The 20,516-nt window shown below is 45.0% G+C and overlaps 2 protein-coding genes and 1 long non-coding RNA gene across 4 annotated transcripts in view; 2 read left to right on the plus strand and 1 right to left on the minus strand.

Moving 5' to 3' along the window:
• Positions 1 to 931: 931 nt before the first annotated feature.
• Positions 932 to 3,714, minus strand: LOC120057651 (protein kish-B). The gene is made up of 3 exons (XM_039006198.1): positions 3,584 to 3,714; positions 2,159 to 2,290; positions 932 to 1,786 (listed from the first exon to the last, which is right to left on the minus strand). Exons 1-3 carry the CDS (start codon positions 3,591 to 3,593, stop codon positions 1,704 to 1,706), a joined length of 225 nt encoding a protein of 74 aa, XP_038862126.1. The 5' UTR covers positions 3,594 to 3,714; the 3' UTR covers positions 932 to 1,703.
• LOC120057667 lies at positions 2,526 to 3,859 on the plus strand. Its single transcript, XR_005477956.1, has 2 exons — positions 2,526 to 2,796; positions 3,679 to 3,859. It is a non-coding gene; the product is annotated as an uncharacterized LOC120057667 (long non-coding RNA).
• Positions 3,860 to 6,754: 2,895 nt separating this feature from the next.
• Positions 6,755 to 20,516, plus strand: part of LOC120057678 (mitogen-activated protein kinase 14A-like) — a 44,609-nt gene continuing 30,847 nt past the window's right edge. The window contains exons 1-2 of one of the 2 annotated variants that reach the window (XM_039006200.1): positions 6,755 to 7,217; positions 18,270 to 18,399. In XM_039006200.1, the coding sequence (XP_038862128.1) occupies positions 7,099 to 7,217; positions 18,270 to 18,399 (249 nt within the window). In that variant the 5' untranslated portion in view covers positions 6,755 to 7,098. The remainder of the gene's footprint in view (positions 7,218 to 18,269; positions 18,400 to 20,516) is intronic. The other variant, XM_039006199.1, reaches the window with a different exon arrangement.

The raw sequence follows: 20,516 nt of genomic DNA on the forward strand, positions 1-20,516 counted from the left end.
GTTGGAAAAGGAAATAGTGACTATAACCATGACATGCTAACGTTAAAGTCATTTTCTTCTACAAAGAGATCTTTAAACTCAACCACAATGTGTGTACTTCTCTAAGGTGCTCTACAGAAACCTGCCTTTTCAAACGTATTATGACTTTGCAACCAGTCAGACTTTATACAGGAAGTCATATTTTCCACATTTTAGACTCCTCCTTTGTAAATACCAGCGCTTTCCCCCAGAATAAACCATTGAGAATGGTAACTAGGTGATCAATGGAAGGTTTATTGTTATTAAGTACAGTATTAAATAGAGACACTGCTCGGCCCATGAGCCGTATCACCTGTCAGTGTTCAACAAACCATTCATGGGGGCTATGCATATTTTTGTTTCAGCGCAGCACCAACACATCTGAAACAACTAATCAAAGTTTTTGTATTTATTTTCGGTAATACTAAATTACCCCACCGATAGCAGAGAGCATATCCAACTAACAATCTCTTAGAAAAAAAAATATCAACTATTGGAACCAAGACTTAAAAAGAAGTGATGTTGGAACAAGATGGAGGGAAAGTTGGAGCAAAACTAACAAAATATTTAACAAAATGTATGCTTAATCCAGTATAAGCTAATGTATAGAATTGACTATACAAGAGACAAAATTCACTAATTCTACAGCACAACGGCAGAGTCATGTCTTAAGTGTAAGACTAATAACGACTCAATAATCAATGCATTCTGGGAATGCTATTAAGTCCAGAAGCTGTGGGCGGGGCTAGAAAGTTGGCTATCAGAAGTATTGCAATGTAAACTTATTTTGAATGTGTCTGTCTGCATATTTCAAGATATGGCATATGAGGGTGTAGTGAGATACCCGGTGAGTTGGGAAATTCTCATCTTGAAAAACAGACTAAAAACTTGGAAATGAATCAATCCACCATCATTAACACAATGGAAAAATCAATTATTTATTATTTCAATATCGAAAGTGATTGGGCTACAGAGAGAAACAAAATGGTGCAGTTTCAGGCCATGTGGCAAATAATAATGCAAGCACTAGAGATGGGTGTGTGAGCATGCGGGTCTGGACAGGGAAAATGTAATAGTTGTTTGTGTTCGTCTATAAATTGTTGTGTGTATTTGGTGTGAAAAAAAGTGCTGAGCTAAGACAGAAAATGTGCCCCTGGAGAATAGATTGACAAACAGTGTTCTAATGGGATGTGTACAGTAAACACAGGTTAAACTGGGTGACGGTGGTGTCGTGCAGGGGTGGATACAACGTCTGCGTCCCAGTCGTCTCTCCTTTCTCCCCAAGTGTGCACTTGAACACTCCCCTTCATAGATCTCTGAACAGAAATCACTGGTATATGGAGACTTCCTAGTCCCATGCCAACACCAATCCAATGATTTTACATTTGTGGGGAGTAGTGAATGAGTGCACACTTCAGGAGAAAGGAGATGTTATTGGGACGCACACAGGTGTAGAAGAGTGCAGAGAGTGACCGGGATCTTTTTCACCACCTGGGGGCAGTATTAGCTTGTCCTTTATACAAGTCCTTTGAGATTACTGGGTGAATGAATTGGCGTTCTGGGGGCACACGGTCCTAAGTTTCCATGGGTGGCAGCCCAGTGCAGCCCAATCCAGCTCTGCAAAGCCCAGCCAAGCCTGCCCTGGATCAGTCCATCTCAGTCCAGTCCATCCCAGCCTGACGCTGTCACTTTAAGAAGACCAGGTACAATGCCATTGACAGACAGGTTATAGCCACAGCATGGTGGAGTCTGGTCCCAATCACTGCAGCTAAGAGGCAGAAAGACAGAGAAAGAGAGAGAGGAAGATAGAGTGAGATTGAGGAGAGGGATACAGAGAGTGGAGAGATGGACAGAGAGAAACAGGAAGATAGAGTGAGAGTGGGAGAGAGAATGGGGAAACAATGGAGAGAAAAAAAGACAGTGGACAGTCTCTGCTTCAGACTATGGTGAAGCTGTAGTAGTGGACCTCTCTGCTTCACTGTGGTGAAGCTATAGTAGTGGACTTCTCTGCTTCAGTCTGTGATGAAGCTGTAGCATAGCTCTTTGATTGTAGTCAGAAACACATAACCAGTATTTTCCATTGTTCTATTACAAAGATGAACCATTGACAGCTTGATTGATTGACTGGCTGACATCTTACCTTTATAGAATACCCCCCACACTCCCTTCTTCTCAGAAAGTAGCCAACTGTTTAGGCGAGGTACCTTCTTGAGGTACGCACACGTACATATGAACAGAAGCCCAAACACCACAATCCCATCGAACGAGTACACTGACGGGTGGAGAAGAGGAGAAAATTATAATAATTTGGTTTGAAGATGACATCTTTAGACATGGCTGGTCATTCAATTTTCAAAGATTAACTAGCATTACTTTGGATAGTTGAATATTTCAATGACAACAATAGTTTGACACATTGCATCTTGATGTAGCTAGCACACAATAACGATTTGAGGTCTACAGCAATGGTTAAAAAAACATTGCCACTTAAACCTGTTCGACAGCTAGGCTACACTTGATACCTATGTGGAGCCACAGCTAGATAACATTACAAACAATTGTAACTTATGTTAATATAATGTACAAAAGCAGTATTGCATAGATGGCAGTAGGAGACAGTAATAGCAACATGATTTCTAAACTGGCCACCAAACATGTCACATAGATAGGTAGCTAGCTAGCAAACTAGCCAGATATAGCTAGCTAGCCCTTGATCATGTCTCGGTTCCATTACACAAGAGTCATTGGACAAACGAGTCTTCTGTACGGGGAGTTTCGGTAAGAGCCTAAATGTTCAGTCTGAACATTAACACGCATCGCTTGCGCTAAGGTTTGGAAGCATATGGATCGTATCTTTAATATGGGGGAGAAATATTTTTAAAAAATCGAAATATTGATACACAGCTTTATAGGAGTAGGGTTCCCATTTGGCCATATTTCCATGTTCCAGCGCTTGTTTACGGAAAAGACGTTAGTGGACTTTTGTACCTGTGCTAATTCTTTATTTGCTTCTCCCAACACCTTTGTGTCAACGGAAGACAGACACCACAAATGTGTTGTAACTGAAAAATAGTGTTGACTGTAACTGTTAAAACAGTGTACAGTAACCGCTTAATTTGGTTTTTTGCTGTATGTGATATGAAAGTAGAGGGTTGTTTCTAGAATCAATTCACGTTTAGATGGAGTATTCGGCTGTTTAGGCTTCCAGAGCCAATTCGCTATTTAAACAGAACATGTAAGATCCCATTAGGCTCCTTTACTCAATATTGGCCTATAGCTAACGTTAGATAGTCATCAACTGGACGTATCCTTGCCCATAACTAGTTTTTGGTTCCAAATTGACGATGCACTTATGTTCATAAATCCAAATGTTAGCAAATTGATGTTGGCTGGCGACGGTCTGCAGCCACGTCTACAGAAATCTATGCTAGCTACAAAAGTAGCAAAAATCGAATCAGAGCTTGCTAACGTCCGTCCAGCCAGCCAACGTCTACTTCTTTGCTTTGAAAACAGTGCATCTCCTGCAAGATTACCTATAAAATGACACACGTCTGATCAAACTGACCATTTGTCATGTTTGCTGTTGTCCAAGACTGTGTTGAATTCTGTTATTTTCAATCATCCATGTTGTTAAATGTTGTCCTCCCTTCCCTGTGACAGGCAGCAGCCAGGATGACCAATCAAGCGACATATCCGGATTCATCAGGACAGAGCAATGGAACTCGGATATTGTTAGGAACAGAGACCAACTGTGTGTGTAATGTTTTTTATGAAATATTTCAAAATGTGAATTTGTAATCCATGGTCTCCTCCACATTAAAAGGGACAATTCACACCAAAATCAAAGTTTGTCAAATGGTTTCAGACCTCTAAGGTGGTCTTATGTCCCAGCCAATAGTGTATCAAATATAAACGCAACATGCAACAATTTCAATGATTTTACTGAGTTACAGTTCATATAAGGAAATCAGTCAATTGAAATAAATTCCTTAGATGCTAGTCTATGGATTTCACATGACAAGGCAGGGGTACAGCCAATCAGAATTTGTTTTCCCCCACAAAAGGGCTTTATTACAGAAATGACAGATGTGAAGAAGCCGGATGTGGAGGTCCTGGGCTGGCGTGGTTACACCTGGTCTGTGGTTGTGAGGCCGGTTGGACGTACTGCCAAACTCTCTAAAATGACGTTGGAGGCGATTTATGTTAGAGATTTGAACATTCAATTCTCTGGCAAGAGCTCTGTTGGACATTCCTGCAGTCAGCATGCCAATTGCACACTCCCTCAAAAACTGTGGCATAATGTTGGGTTTTTCAGTGGCTTTTATTGTCCAGTGGCTTTTATTGTCCTCCCCCTGTGTAATGATCATGCTGTTTAATCAGCTTCTTGACATGGCACACCTGTCAGGTGGATTGATTTCCTTTTTGGATCTTTATTATCCTCTTGTACAGTAGGTGGCTGAATGCACATATAATTGTTGCGAATGCCATTATGCCAAAGAATAAGAAGGTGGATGATTGTCTTGGCAAAGGAGAAACGCTCACTAACAGGGATGTAAACAACATTGGAGAGAAACAAGCTTTTTGTGCATATGGAACATTTCTAGGATCTTTTATTTCAGCTCGTGAAACATGGGACCAACACTTTACATGTTGCATTTATATTTTTGTTCAGTGTATATAGCAAAAGAAATAGGGTGTAATGAGTGTCTTTGATATAAATCTATAGCATACATAGGCTTTGAGAGACTAGTCAAGGACCATACCTGACACCTTAGACCCACTCCAATTTGCTTACTGACCCAATAGGTCCACAGACGACGCAATCGCAACCACACTGCACACTGCCCTAACCCATCTGGACAAGAGGAATACCTATGTGAGAATGCTGTTCATCGACTACAGCTCAGCATTTAACACCATAGTACCCTCCAGACCCTGGGTCTCGACCCCGCCCTGTGCAACTGGGTCCTGGACTTCCTGACGGGCCGCCCCCAGGTGGTGAGGGTAGGTAACAACATCTCCACCCTGCTGATCCTCTACACTGGGGCCCCACAAGGGTGCGTTCTGAGCCCTCTCCTGTACTCCCTGTTCACCCACGACTGCGTGGCCATGCACGCCTGCAACTCAATCATCAAGTTTGCGGACGACACTACAGTGGTAGGCTTGATTACCAACAACGACGAGACGGCCTACAGGGAGGAGGTGAGGGCCCTCGGAGTGTGGTGTCAGGAAAATAACCTCACACTCAACGTCAACAAAACAAATGAGATGATTGTGGACTTCAGGAAACAGCAGAGGGAGCACCCCCCTATCCACATCGACGGGACAGTAGTGGAGAAGGTGGAAAGTTTAAAGTTCCTCGGTGTACACATCACGGACAAACTGAATTGGTCCACCCACACAGACAGCGTTGTGAAGAAGGCACAGCAGCGCCTCTTCAACCTCAGGAGGCTGAAGAAATTCGGCTTGTCACCAAAAGCACTCACAAACTTCTACAGATGCACAATCGAGAGCATCCTGTCGGGCTGTATCACTGCCTGGTACGGTAACTGCTCCGCCCACAACCGTAAGGCTCTCCAGAGGGTAGTGAGGTCTGCACAACGCATCACCGGGGGCAAACTACCTGCCCTCCAGGACACCTACACCACCCGATGTCACAGGAAGGCCATAAAGATCATCAAGGACAACAAGCACCCGAGCCACTGCGTGTTCACCCCGCTATCATCCAGAAGGCGAGGTCAGTACAGGTGCATCAAAGCAGGGACCGAGAGACTGAAAAACAGCTTCTATCTCAAGGCCATCAGACTGTTAAACAGCCACCACTAACATTTAGTGGCCGCTGCCAACATACTGACTCAACTCCAGCCACTTTAATAATGGGAATTGATGGAAATTATGTAAAAATGTATCACTAGCCACTTTAAACAATGCCACTTAATATAATGATTACATACCCTACATTACTCATCTCATATGTATATGTATATACTGTACTCTATATCATCTACTGCATCTTGCCATCTTTATGTAATACATGTATCACTAGCCACTTTAAACTATGACACTTTATGTTTATATACCCTACATTACTCATCTCATATGTATATACTGTACTCTATACCATCTACTGCATCTTGCCTATGTCGTTCTGTACCATCACTCATTCATATATCTTTATGTACATATTCTTTATCCCTTTACAGTAGTTGTGGAATTGTTAGGTTAGATTACTTGTTGGTTATTACTGCATTGTCGGAACTAGAAGCACAAGCATTTCGAAACACTCGCATTAACATCTGCTAACCATGTGTATGTGACAAATAAAATTTGATTTGATTTGATTTGGCTAATCAAATCAAATCAAATTTATTTGATAATCATTAATAATCATTACTTGTTACCGAATTAAATGAACAGTTAATACCTACTATTACTGACAAGTAAAAATGTATGCAGAATGCTTGTCCCAGGGCAATTCAAAATATAGGAGGACCATCACGATAGTAAGGAATCATACACTTTGAAGAGTTTGGTCATCATAAGATCTGTGATTTATTATATATATATTGTGGCAACGCGCAAATGTCAATCACTCTATTTCATAGGGCTATTTAATTTATGTCAACATATTACGTAGCCTACAGGCAAAAGAGATTCGGAATCCCCACAGCGGGATTTCCCCAGCTACTAAATTGAAATCGCGCGAGAAGTGGGAATCAGGACGGGAGCGCACTTCGTCTTTGACTGTGCGAGATTTATGTTCAGTTTAGGGTCCTCTTCAACACAAGAAACAGGTTGGAATCTGCATAGAGGGAAAATCTACTGTAGCTCGCTGACCGAACGTGTTGTGTTAGGAGTCTGCTGTTCTCAAAGAGACGTCATCATATATAGTGCACGGGATAACGTTTGCACAGTTGCACTGCCCGGAATGCGCGAGATCCAATTTGTGTATTGGTTGGGTCAACAATAGTTGTCGTTGTATTGAGTTTTTAGTTTTCAGAGAGGCTCCACTGCCACGCGAAGGAGGAAACCGAAGTTACGACTGGCTTGTTTGTCTCGTAGTCTCTGAATTCTGCAGGAATGTCTCACAAGGAGAGACCCACTTTCTACAGACAGGAGCTGAACAAAACGATATGGGAGGTCCCGGAGCGGTACCAATCCCTGTCCCCGGTCGGCTCTGGAGCCTATGGATCAGTCTGGTAAATACCGTGCATTATAACAACAATATCTCAGAGGACTTGCTATAGAGTTGACTGTTGCATAACAAATGGCAGAGTTGGCTGAGGTTTAACCTAACGCCCAACCCCATAGTTATTGGGCCTGGGGAAATTCAACGTTTTCTCAATCTACTGTGATGATCTACCAATAAACGATAGCATCAGTGTAGCAATATGCAAATGCTTCAAATCGAGCAGGGAATCTACAAAGTTTCAGCCAGTGTAACAAATTATTAGACTAATGTTACTCAAACCAGATCGCTGTCCTACGCACGCTTCGGGGTGGCTCGGATTTGACTCGGATAATCTTTGTTTTTGTGCTGATCGCAACATTTTTGTCTGACCGGGATGTTTTTCGTGGTGGACAACATCCTGTAAACAAAAATAGATTGTCATTTGCGAAAAGTTAGCTGGCAGAAGAAAGGCTATTCACTATTGACTGTCAAGTAAACATTAAGGCACAATCGAAATAGTTTTCGAGGAATTTGTTTAATGGTGCAGATTGTTATTGTTGATAACATAGCCTACTTATCCGTGACGACGCGGTGTGCCAATGAGTGCACGCACGTATCGCATGTCGTTGCCAGCAGCACATAAACAACAATGCTAATGCATCATCTGTCAAGATTGTAGAATCAGAATGTGTAGCCTATATGGTTCTGGCGCCTATCTCCAAAATGTTGGATAACAATAAGTGTGTTTTCAACTGTCACGTCTGTATCTTGCTGGTTCGAATCCCCGAGCCGACTTGATGAAAAATCTGCCGATGTGCGTGCTCTTTGAGCAAGGCACTTAACCCTAATTGCTCCTGTAAATTGTTCCATATAAGAGCGTCTGCTAAATGACTAGGGTCATAAAAATGATTAGTGTTCTAAATTAAAACAATTTTCTGCATGGTGTTTACAAGCTCTATATAGGCTATTAGATTTGTCCCACATTATGTTTCTTGAACTTGGCTAAATCATTGTGCTTTGCGCCTGTATGTCAGCTTAAAGTGACTGAAACTGAACGTAAGCTTCTAGTTACATCACCCCTGTGCCCAATAGCCCTTTGCCTCCTTTACATCCATGCATGTTCGTTTTAGTACTCCACCCCAAGCCAGCAGTGTGTGTAACTGACAGTAAGTCACATGGTATTCGAGCAGAAGGTGTCCGGCTTACATTTGTATACAATCAAGTCACTCAGTTATGCGTGGGAATACTTGAAAAGATTTCCTAAATTAAAATTACTTGGAGCTGATTTCCTGGTGTTTTTAGTCGTTGATGTCCAACAACAACAATAATAATAATACAACATTTTAAGAAACATTTGTCTCAGAAAACTTTGGGGGGTGAACCCTGGTCTAGAATGATGTCATAATGACCCATTGTGTCTACAGGGATGAGTCATAGCCACAAGCTTAGGTAGCCTACACTCCTCAGCACTGATTTGGTTTAGTCATCCTATTGAATGTCGCTTTGACAAGAAGACTTCATTATTATGTACTATTATTACTTAATCCTCGTGCCCTTGGAGAATAGTTATTTTCTCTTCTGGACAGGATACGTGTCACTACTGAGTTGTTTTGTACAGTAGCAGCTGCAGATGTCTCATTTTGCTTTTAGTTGGAGAATGATGCTTTGACCGTCTCTGTCACTCGATGGTCATTCTATAAAGGACTACGGTAATGGCGATTTATCATCAGAAAGTGAGAAGCAACCGAACTGATTAGCAAATATATGAGATGTTTAGGGCTAGTGGTAAGGGTAGCTGTAAGGGTTAATTTAAGGTTAGGTTAGCTAACTTCAGAATGTCTCTCTCAGTATGATAGCCACATATTGATGACCTGCTGCATCTCTCTGCTCTCCTGGACACAGCAGATGTATACTGATTTAATGGAGTGGCGAGAGAGGCAGTAGGAAGCAGTATAATGGGAGAGTAGTGAGGTATTAATAGACTAACTCTACCTCCTCCCAGTTGTCTTGGCTGTTCAAATCACTAAGAACTTAAAAGGATCCACGCGCACAGAAGGTGTGACAGTGCTTCTTCCCCCTCAGGAGGTTCAAAAGGTTTGGCTTGGGCCCTCAAGTCCTCAAAAAGTTCTACAGTTATACCACTGAGAGCATCTTGACTGGCTGCACCACCGTTTGGTATGGCAATTACACCGCCCTCGATCGCATGACACTACAGAGTGTGGTACGGACAGCCCAGTACATCACTGGGGCTGAGCTCCCTGCCTCATCCAGGACCTCTATATCAGCCTGTGTGAAAGGAAGGCCTGGGAAAATTGTTAGACTCCAGCCACCCAAGCCATAGACTGTTCTCTCTGCTTCCGCACGGCAAGCGGTACCGGTGCATCAAGTCTGATACCAACAGGCTCCTGAACAACTTCTATCCCCAAGCCATAAGACTACTAAATAGCTAACAAAATGGCTACAGAGACTATCTGAGTTGACCTTGGTATTTTATTAGTCTCTGTGCACACTCATACGGCCTTACACACTCACACGGCCTTAGACACTCACACGGCCCTACACACTCACACGGTCTTACACACTCACACGGCCCTACACACTCACACACACTGTCACTCATACACACTCACACACAAACACTCACTCCATCATTTGCTCACACACAGATAATATGCACCAACATTATACTGACTCTACACACACCCACTCGCATACAATCATCATGCTATTCGGTTTATCATATATCCTGTTGCCTAGTCACCTTACCCCTATACATATTAACCAGTATCCCTGCACATTGTAAATATGGTACTGGAACTGACCCTGTATAAAATATGCTTACTTACTTTATGGTGTTCTTCTTATTTTTAAATCTGGTGTGTTGTATTCTACCTTGTTATTTTTAGTATTACATTGTTATATGGCAAGCGGTACCAGAGCGCCAGGTCTAGGACCAAAAGGCTCCTTAAAACTTCGACAACTTCCAGTGAAATTGCAGAGCGCCAAATTCAAATTAAATATTTATATATTACTATAAATATTTAACTTTCATGAAATCACAAGTGCAATACATGAAAATAAAGCTTAACTTGTTGTTAATCCAGCCGCCGTGTCAGATTTCAAAAAGGCTTTATGGCGAAAGCAAACCATGTGATTATCTGAGGACAGCGCTCAGAACACAAAACATAACCATTTAGCAGCCAAGTAGATTAGTCACGAAAGTCAGAAATAGCAATAAAATTAATCACTTACCTTTGATGATCTTCGTATGGTTACACTCACAAGACTCCCGGTTACACAATAAATGTTTGTTTTGTTCGATAAAGTCCCTCTTTATATCTAAAAACCTCCATTTTGTTGGCGAGTTTTGTTCAGTAGTCCAATGGCTCAAATGCAGTCACAAGAGGCAGACGAAAATTCCAAATAGTATCCGTAAAGTTTGTAGAAACATGTCAAACGATGTTTATAATCAATCCTCAGGTTGTTTATAGCCTAAATAATCGATAATATTTCAACAATAGACAATAGCGTCGTGAATATAAAAGAAAAACAACGAAAGGCGCGCTCTCGGGTTTGCGCACCATACAGGTTGGGGATTTTCCATTGGCCTCTCATTGAAACTGCTCATTCTCCCTCATTTTTCAGAATAAAGGCCTGAAACAATGTCTAAAGACTGTTCACAGCTAGTGGAAGCCATAGGGAACGGATCTGGGTCCTATCCCTTTAGATGGTGGGTCCTATCCCTTTAAGCACTTCCTGGATGGATTTTCCTCAGGTTTTTGCCTGCCATTTCAGTTCTGTTATACTCACAGACATTATTTTAACAGTTTTGGAAACTTTAGTGTTTTCTATCCAAATCTAATTATATGCATATCCTAGCTTCTGGGCCCTGAGTAGCAGGCAGTTTACTTTGGGCACGCTTTTCATCCAAAATTCCAAATGCTTCCCCCTATCCCAAAAAGTTAACAGCTTATTTTTGAATTTGATACCTTTTCTCCCCAATTTCGTGGTATCCAATTGGTAGTTACAGTCTTGTCTCATCGCTGCAACTCCCATACGGACTCGGGAGAGGCGAATGTCGAAACACAATGCCCACTTAACCCAGAAGCCAGCCACTCCAATGTGTCGGAGGAAACACCGTACACCTGGCGACCGTGTCAGCGTGCACTGTGCCCAGCCCACCACAGGAGTCACTAGTGTGCGATGGGACAAGGACTCCCTGCTGGCCTAACCCTCCTGTAACCCGGACGACGCTCGCCCAATTGTGCGCCGCCCCATGGGTCTTCCGGTCGCGGCCGGCTGCGACAGAGCCTGGACTCAAACCCAGAATCTCTAGTGTCACAGCTTGCACTGCGATGCCTCAGACCACTGCGCCACTTAGGAGGCCCTTAACAGCTTCTACCCCCAAGCCATAAGACTGCTGAACAATTAATCAAATGGCCGCCCAGACTATTTACATTGCGCCCCCCCCCCCCCCCCATCCCCCACACACACACTTATTTCTACACTGCTGCTACTCCCTGTTTATTATCTATGCCTAGTCACTTTACCCCTTCCTACAAATGACCTCGACTAATCTGTACCCCTGCACATTGACTCAGTACCGGTACCCCCTGCATATAGCCTCATTATTGTTATTGTATTGTGTTACTTTTTATTATTTTTTACTTTAGTTTATTTGGTAAATATTTTCTTAACTCTTTCTTGAACTGCATTGTTAGTTAGGGGCTTGTAAGTAAGGTTGTTGTATTTGGCGCATGTGATAAAGTTTGATTTGATTACTGCATTGTTGGGTTTTGAGTTTCCAATAAAGGCATTTCACTGTACGTGTGTAACATTTAAACTTCTTCCATGAGTCAGTTCCTGTAGTCCTGTCTCCGCTCAGTTAGTTGTTCAGTTCCTGTAGTCCTGTCTCCACTCAGTTAGTTGTTCAGTTCCTGTAGTCCTGTCTCCACTCAGTTAGTTGTTCAGTTCCTGTAGTCCTGTCTCCGCTCAGTTAGTTGTTCAGTTCCTGTAGTCCTGTCTCCGCTCAGTTAGTTGTTCAGTTCCTGTAGTCCTGTCTCCGCTCAGTTAGTTGTTCAGTTCCTGTAGTCCTGTCTCCACTCAGTTAGTTGTTCAGTTCCTGTAGTCCTGTCTCCACTCAGTTAGTTGTTCAGTTCCTGTAGTCCTGTCTCCACTCAGTTAGTTGTTCAGTTAGTCGTCAGTAAGTCCGTCAGTCAATCAGTCGTTCGCCCAGTCAGCTGGTCGCCCTGCCAGACTGTTGGTCAGTCCATTCAGTCACTCTGTGGCTGTGTTCCAGGTTTTCTTTTTTGCTGTCCTGCTACTCAGATTATCAGATCTCACGTCGCCTGGAGTTATCTAACATATCAGGAACCACTTTAACACGTTGTAGTGATCTAATCATATGTGCAGCACGACCGCACAACACAACAACCTGGCATGCCAGAGCCTTTCAGCCAGTCAACCATCTCGTCAGTCATAGTTAATGTATCTATGCCTTTGTTCCTGCCGCCAGGCTTTCCCTCCCTCCTAGGCCTCAGTTTGACCTCTGCCTGCTAGAGGAATGTAAAGCACCATGTTAAGCATGCTCGATTTGACCCCATCTGTCACTCATAGTCTTCCTGAGAAAACCACTCCCATCTCAGACCTCTCTTTATTCCTGATCTGTTCTTAGAATGTGGAAGCCATCCAGGAATTGGTTGGTTGGCTATGCGAGTTTATTAAAAGAGTGTTCAGAGAGTTATTCATAACACGTTCGTAACATTAAGTTGCTCCCCCTCCACACTTTTGTCTTCAGAACAGTCTCAATTCGTCAGGGCATGGACTCTACAAGGTGTCAAAAGCGTTCCACAGGGATTTTGGCCCATGTTGACTCCAATGCTTCCCACAGTTAATTTGACTGGATGTTCTTTGGGTGGTGGACCATTCAGGTTACACACAGGAAACTGTTGAGTGTGAAAAACCCAGCAGCATTGCAGTTCTTGACACAAACCGGTACGCCCTGGTACCTACTACAATACCTTGTTCAAAGACACTTAAATATTTTATCTTGTCCATTCAGCCTTTAAGTGGCAGACATACACAATCCATGTCTCAATTGTCTCAAGGCTTAAAAAACATTATTTAACCTGTCTCCTCCCCTTCATCTACACTGATTGAAGTGGATTTAACAGGTGACATCAATAAGGTATCATAGTTTTCACCTGGATTTACCTGGTCAGTCTGTCATGGAAAGAGCAGGTGTTCTTAATGTTTTGTAGACTCAGTGTATATTGATACATTTTACTTTAAGACGCCCCTTTTGAAGTTCATAGGTTATAGACAGTTTATTTATGTATAAAATCCTTCTTTAACAGTTGTAAGTCATTAGTTGACTATAGGTACAGTGAGGAGAGCTATAGTATACAGTTCCCTCAGAGCCAGCCACAAAACCAAGCTCCCCAATCACACATGCACTTATTATGGAAACTCAACAGTGGAGACAAGACAACCCATGACAACCTTGAACATGACCACATGGGCGTGTAGTTGTGGTAGCAAGTTTACTCTAAGAAAAACCCCCAGCTCCTATACATGTCAGACTTCTTCGTAGGAACTTGCTTCCTTGGTATTTGAAGGGGAAACACAACAGTGTCTGTATTAGGAAACATGGTATATATAGAGAGGTAATTTATAGGAAAGTGTTTGCCAGGAGAAATGCCATTGCCATCACTGCCCCAATATATCAATGTGTGTGTGTGTGTGTGTGTGTGTGTGTGTGTGTGTGTGTGTGTGTGTGTGTGTGTGTGTGTGTGTGTGTGTGTGTGTGTGTGTGTGTGTGTGTGTGTGTGTGTGTGTGTGTGTGTGTGTGTGTGTGTGTGAGAGAGAGAGAGACTCAGATGGGCAGGGCAGGTTTAACACCCACTCAACCTCTGCTCTCTACTCTCTGTTCAGTCTCAGGGTGTGGACATGCTGAGGAATTACTGTAGCAGGGAGCACAGCCAAGCCATGTGTGTGTTACAGCCAAGCCATGTGTGTGTTACAGCCAAGCCATGTGTGTGTTACAGCCAAGCCATGTGTGTGTTACAGGCAAGCCATGTGTGTGTTACAGCCATGTGTGTGTTACAGCCAAGCCGTGTTACTGTTGTACATATGGACACAGAAGTTTCATCACTGTCGTGATGAAGTGGAGTCACTATCGGTCACATCCACCTCTTAGCAGACAGTAACATAACATAGGGGCGAATCCTAAAGCAGGCATCACTGTCAATGGGAGACTAGGTGAGTGAAAAATGTGACTTAGGTGGAAGTTAGGATTGGCCCCATTGAGACCAGTAAAGTAGGAGCTACTAGAGACTCTGACTGCCAGATGGTATGCTCTGGCTCCCCATGGATAGTGACACTGTATTTCCTGTTACAGTGGTGCTGTAATCTGTTAACAGTCAGCTGCTATAGGAACCGGATGGTCAGGAGGTGATGGGATTGTTATGAGAACGGTGCAGCAGCTGTATTAGCTGTTAACATATACTAAAACCATGTGTTGACAGACCGTGTTCTATCTCATCTATCAGTTGGAAGGGCAAAGGTTGCCCCAAGAATCTCCCCTACAGACGGTCAGACATGTTCTTTGAAACATAAACATACAACGTGATCAACCATCTCAGATAATCTAACATGAGCAGCGTGTGGTTTGGTGTTTCACTGCATGCAGGCCCTGGTTGAGTGTCACTGCCGTTTCTAGCCTGCTTAATGGCTGGGGAGACTGCAGGACACAGACAACAATGCTGAGAGTCTGACACACACACACACACACACACACACACACAGGACACCATCCATCTACAAAGCAGTAGGCAATCTGCAGAACTAACAGGCCGGTCTGGACGTACGATCTCATTACCCTATGATGAAACCAAGTGCAATAACGAGCCTCCATGAATATAGGCCATAAGCAGAACAGAATTAGGAAAGGGTCAATGACCAGCAACCAGCCAGAAGCATATCTCTCTCCTGGCCTACCGGAGTATGATTCTCTAAAATGTTGTTGCCTGGGTTTTGTAGCCAATGTTTGTTTGCTCTCGTGTGAGGTAGAAGTGTGTTTATGGTGTTTAAGGCACTCAATGTTACAACTACTGCCCTACTTACGACTTCCTGGAAAAAACATTTCACAGAATTCTGACCACGCCAGCTTCTGCTGCCATGGCAACCTAGTAGGGAGACCCATTGTTGTTTCCAAGATCAGTCGGGAGGTGGGTTGGGGAAGGGGCTGTGTAGGTGGTAGAAGGGGGAGAAATCAGGGGAGTTTTTAGAAACTGTGTACAGCACCTCTCCAGTTCCCATGTGTACAGCACCTCTCCAGTTCCCATGTGTACCGCACCTCTCTAGTTCCCATGTGTACAGCACCTCTCCAGGTCCCATGTTTACAGCACCTCTCCAGGTCCCATGTTTACAGCACCTCTCCAGGTCCCATGTTTACAGCACCTCTCCAGGTCCCATGTTTACAGCACCTCTCCAGGTCCCATGTGTACAGCACCTCTCCAGTTCCCATGTGTACAGCACCTCTCCAGTTCCCATGTGTACAGCACCTCTCCAGTTCCCATGTGTACAGCACCTCTCCAGTTCCCATGTGTACAGCACCTCTCCAGTTCCCATGTGTACAGCACCTCTCCAGTTCCCATGTGTACAACACCTCTCCAGGTCCCATGTGTACAGCACCTCTCCAGTTCCCATGTGTACAGCACCTCTCCAGGTCCCATGTGTACAGCACCTCTCTAGTTCCCATGTGTACAGCACCTCTCCAGGTCCCATGTGTACAGCACCTCTCCAGGTCCCATGTGTACAGCACCTCTCCAGGTCCCATGTGTACAGCACCTCTCCAGGTCCCATGTGTACAGCACCTCTCCAGGTCCCATGTTTACAGCACCTCTCCAGTTCCCATGTGTACAGCACCTCTCCAGTTCCCATGTGTACAGCACCTCTCCAGGTCCCATGTGTACAACACCTCTCCAGTTCCCATGTGTACAGCACCTCTCCAGGTCCCATGTGTACAGCACCCCTCCAGGTCCCATGTGTACAGCACCCCTCCAGGTCCCATGTGTACAGCACCTCTCCAGGTCCCATGTGTACAGCACCTCTCCAGTTCCCATGTGTACAGCACCTCTCCAGGTCCCATGTGTACAGCACCTCTCCAGGTCCCATGTGTACAGCACCTCTCCAGTTCCCATGTGTACCGCACTTCTCTAGTTCCCATGTTTACAGCACCTCTCCAGGTCCCATGTGTACAGCACCTCTCCAGGTCCCATGTGTACAGCACCTCTCCAGGTCCCATGTGTACAGCACCTCTCCAGGTCCCATGTGAACAGCACCTCTCCAGGTCCCATGTGTACCGCACCTCTCTAGTTCCCATGTGTACAGCACCTCTCCAGGTCCCATGTGTACAGCACCTCTCCATTTCCCATGTGTACAGCACCTCTCCAGGTCCCATGTGTACAGCACCTCTCCAGTTCCCATGTTTACAGCACCTCTCCAGTTCCCATGTGTACAGAACCTCTCCAGGTCCCATGTGTACAGCACCTCTCCAGGTCCCATGTTTACAGCACCTCTCCAGGTCCCATGTGTACAGCACCTCTCCAGTTCCCATGTGTACAGCACCTCCAGTTCCCATGTGTACAGCACCTCTCCAGTTCCCATGTGTACAGCACCTCTCCAGTTCCCATGTGTACAGCACCTCTCCAGTTCCCATGTGTACAGCACCTCTCCAGTTCCCATGTGTACAGCACCTCTCCAGGTCCCATGTTTACAGCACCTCTTCAGGTCCCATGTGTACAGCACCTCTCCAGGTCCCATGTGTACAGCACCTCTCCAGGTCCCATGTGTACAGCACCTCTCCAGTTCCCATGTGTACAGCACCTCTCCAGTTCCCATGTTTACAGCACCTCTCCAGTTCCCATGTGTACAGCACCTCTCCAGGTCCCATGTTTACAGCACCTCTTCAGGTCCCATGTGTACAGCACCTCTCCAGGTCCCATGTGTACAGCACCTCTCCAGTTCCCATGTTTACAGCACCTCTCCAGGTCCCATGTGTACAGCACCTCTCCAGTTCCCATGTTTACAGCACCTCTCCAGGTCCCATGTGTACAGCACCTCTCCAGTTCCCATGTGTACAGCACCTCTCCAGTTCCCATGTGTACAGCACCTCTCTAGTTCCCATGTGTACAGCACCTCTCCAGTTCCCATGTGTACAGCACCTCTCCAGTTCCCATGTGTACAGCACCTCTCCAGTTCCCATGTGTACAGCACCTCTCCAGTTCCCATGTGTACAGCACCTCTCCAGTTCCCATGTGTACAGCACCTCTCCAGGTCCCATGTGTACAGCACTTCTCCAGGTCCCATGTGTACAGCACCTCTCCAGTTCCCATGTGTACAGCACCTCTCCAGGTCCCATGTGTACAGCACCTCTCTAGGTCCCATGTGTACAGCACCTCTCCAGTTCCCATGTGTACAGCACCTCTCCAGTTCCCATGTGTACAGCACCTCTCCAGGTCCCATGTGTACAGCACCTCTCTAGGTCCCATGTGTACAGCACCTCTCCAGTTCCCATGTGTACAGCACCTCTCCAGTTCCCATGTGTACAGCACCTCTCCAGTTCCCATGTGTACAGCACCTCTCCAGTTCCCATGTGTACAGCACCTCTCCAGGTCCCATGTGTACAGCACCTCTCCAGGTCCCATGTGTACAGCACCTCTCCAGGTCCCATGTTTACAGCGCCACTTCACACAATATTACATAATTGTTGAATTAAATGTTTGGTTGAAAGTAGCATACACACACGGAATAAAAGCAATGTTAGTTTTGAATTATTGATGTACAACATGTCATGAATGTGATAACAGGAATTTCATGTGATATCAGGAATGTTATGAATGTGATATGAATGTTGTCATTACCATGTCGTAAGGTATCTATTTTGTGTGTGTGTGTGTGTGTGTGTGTGTGTGTGTGTGTGTGTGTGTGTGTGTGTGTGTGTGTGTGTGTGTGTGTGTGTGTGTGTGTGTGTGTGTGTGTGTGTGTGTGTGTGTGTGTGTGCTCTTCAATACTGCAGCTCGTCGTATGACGTGAAGTCGGGGCTGAAGATGGCGGTGAAGAAGCTGTCCAGGCCGTTCCAGTCAATTATCCACGCTAAGAGGACCTACAGAGAACTACGGCTCTTGAAACACATGAAACACGAGAATGTGAGTTAACCCCAACACACACACACACACACACACATACAGACGTGTGAGTTAACCCCTCCATGACCTTTTACTGATCCATCACTGGGGTGAAGAAATTCTAGAAACTTTTCCAAAGTTCCCAGGTTTTCACGAATCCCATTTTGAGCCTAGAGGATTATTCAACTTCCAAGAGTCCTCCAACCGAGATTTCGGGGGAAATCTGTCATGTGTGTGTGCACTTGCGTGTGCGTGCGTGCACGAGTGGACATGCCTTCACTCTTGGGCAAGCTGACCTGACCTCAGAGTGAGAGGAGTTGTATCTGACTGTGGTACTGAATGTCTGTGTTCTATAAAAAGGCTATTGATCGCTGTCTCTTAAACTAAAGAGCAGATGGAGAAGTGTGTGTGCACCTGAGTGTCTGTGTGTGAAGGGGGTCAAGTGTAATATGTCTCTGTAACAAGTTTGTTACATGATCCTCCAGCTTCTAACAGAGTAACTTCTCTCTGAGCTGTTACATGAGCCTCCAGCTTCTAACAGTGTAGCTTCTCTCTGAGCTGTTACATGATCCTCCAGCTTCTAACAGAGTAGCTTCTCTCTGAGCTGTTACATGATCCTCCAGCTTCTAACAGAGTAGCTTCTCTCTGAGCTGTTACATGATCCTCCAGCTTCTAACAGAGTAGCTTCTCTCTGAGCTGTTACATGATCCTCCAGCTTCTAACAGTGTAGCTTCTCTCTGAGCTGTTACATGATCCTCCAGCTTCTAACAGTGTAGCTTCTCTCTGAGCTGTTACATGATCCTCCAGCTTCTAACAGAGTAGCTTCTCTCAGAGCTGTTACATGATCCTCCAGCTTCTAACAGTGTAGCTTCTCTCTGAGCTGTTACATGATCCTCCAGCTTCTAACAGAGTAGTTTCTCTCTGAGCTGTTACATGATCCTCCAGCTTCTAACAGTATAGTTTCTCTCTGAGCTGTTACATGATCCTCCAGCTTCTAACAGAGTAGCTTCTCTCTGAGCTGTTACATGATCCTCCAGCTTCTAACAGAGTAGTTTCTCTCTGAGCTGTTACATGATCCTCCAGCTTCTAACAGTGTAGCTTCTCTCTGAGCTGTTACATGATCCTCCAGCTTCTAACAGAGTAACTTCTCTCTGAGCTGTTACATGATCCTACAGCTTCTAACAGTGTAGCTTCTCTCTGAGCTCTCAGCAGCAGGGTGAGTTAACTCTCGGCAGCAGGGTGAGGTAACTCTCGGCAGCAGGGTGAGGTAAAGTCTCGGCAGCAGGGTGAGGTAAAGTCTCGGCAGCAGGGTGAGGTAAAGTCTCGGCAGCAGGGTGATGTAACTCTCGGCAGCAGGGTGAGGTAACTCTCGGCAGCAGGGTGAGGTAACTCTCGGCAGCAGGGTGAGGTAACTCTCGGCAGCAGGGTGAGGTAAAGTCTCGGCAGCAGGGTGAGGTAAAGTCTCGGCAGCAGGGTGAGGTAAAGTCTCGGCAGCAGGGTGAGGTAAAGTCTCGGCAGCAGGGTGAGGTAAAGTCTCGGCAGCAGGGTGAGGTAAAGTCTCGGCAGCAGGGTGAGGTAAAGTCTCAGCAGCAGGGTGAGGTAACACTACAAAACACTGATCTACCTGACGTAGCTCTTGACCCGGTTATTCTTTGAGCTGATTTCCCCACTGTTGCCTGGTTACACTGTTGGTTATGCTTTTTTGGAAAGCCTGAGTCGGCCAATCACTGTTTGCTTTGGCTGTAGTCCACCAATCGCAGCGGGCACTGCCCTGCGTGGGCGGTGTGGAGTCGTGTTGTTATGAAACCCACCCACCTCAGTCCCTTTCTCTAGAAGGGGGCACACTGGGTCTGGCACAATGTCTCCTCTTCTCCCCCCCCCTCTCTAGTCACCCACACACTGCCTGCATGCTAGCTCTGCTCACACACTCTCCCTTTTTATTTTTCTCTCTCCTCGGCCTCTCTCTCTAATTGCATTCTGGATGATTTTCCTGTTCAGAGTTCATTCATCACTTTCCCTATGTGTTAACAGCCTCACACATAATTCAGTCCCATTCAAAACCTAGTTTCCCTAACCCCTAACCCTAACCTGTACTCTTACCCTAAACAAAAAACCTAACCTTAACCCTAACCTAGCTC

This window comes from Salvelinus namaycush, chromosome 2 (genome assembly GCF_016432855.1).
Source record: "Salvelinus namaycush isolate Seneca chromosome 2, SaNama_1.0, whole genome shotgun sequence".
Classification (NCBI taxonomy): domain Eukaryota; kingdom Metazoa; phylum Chordata; class Actinopteri; order Salmoniformes; family Salmonidae; genus Salvelinus; species Salvelinus namaycush.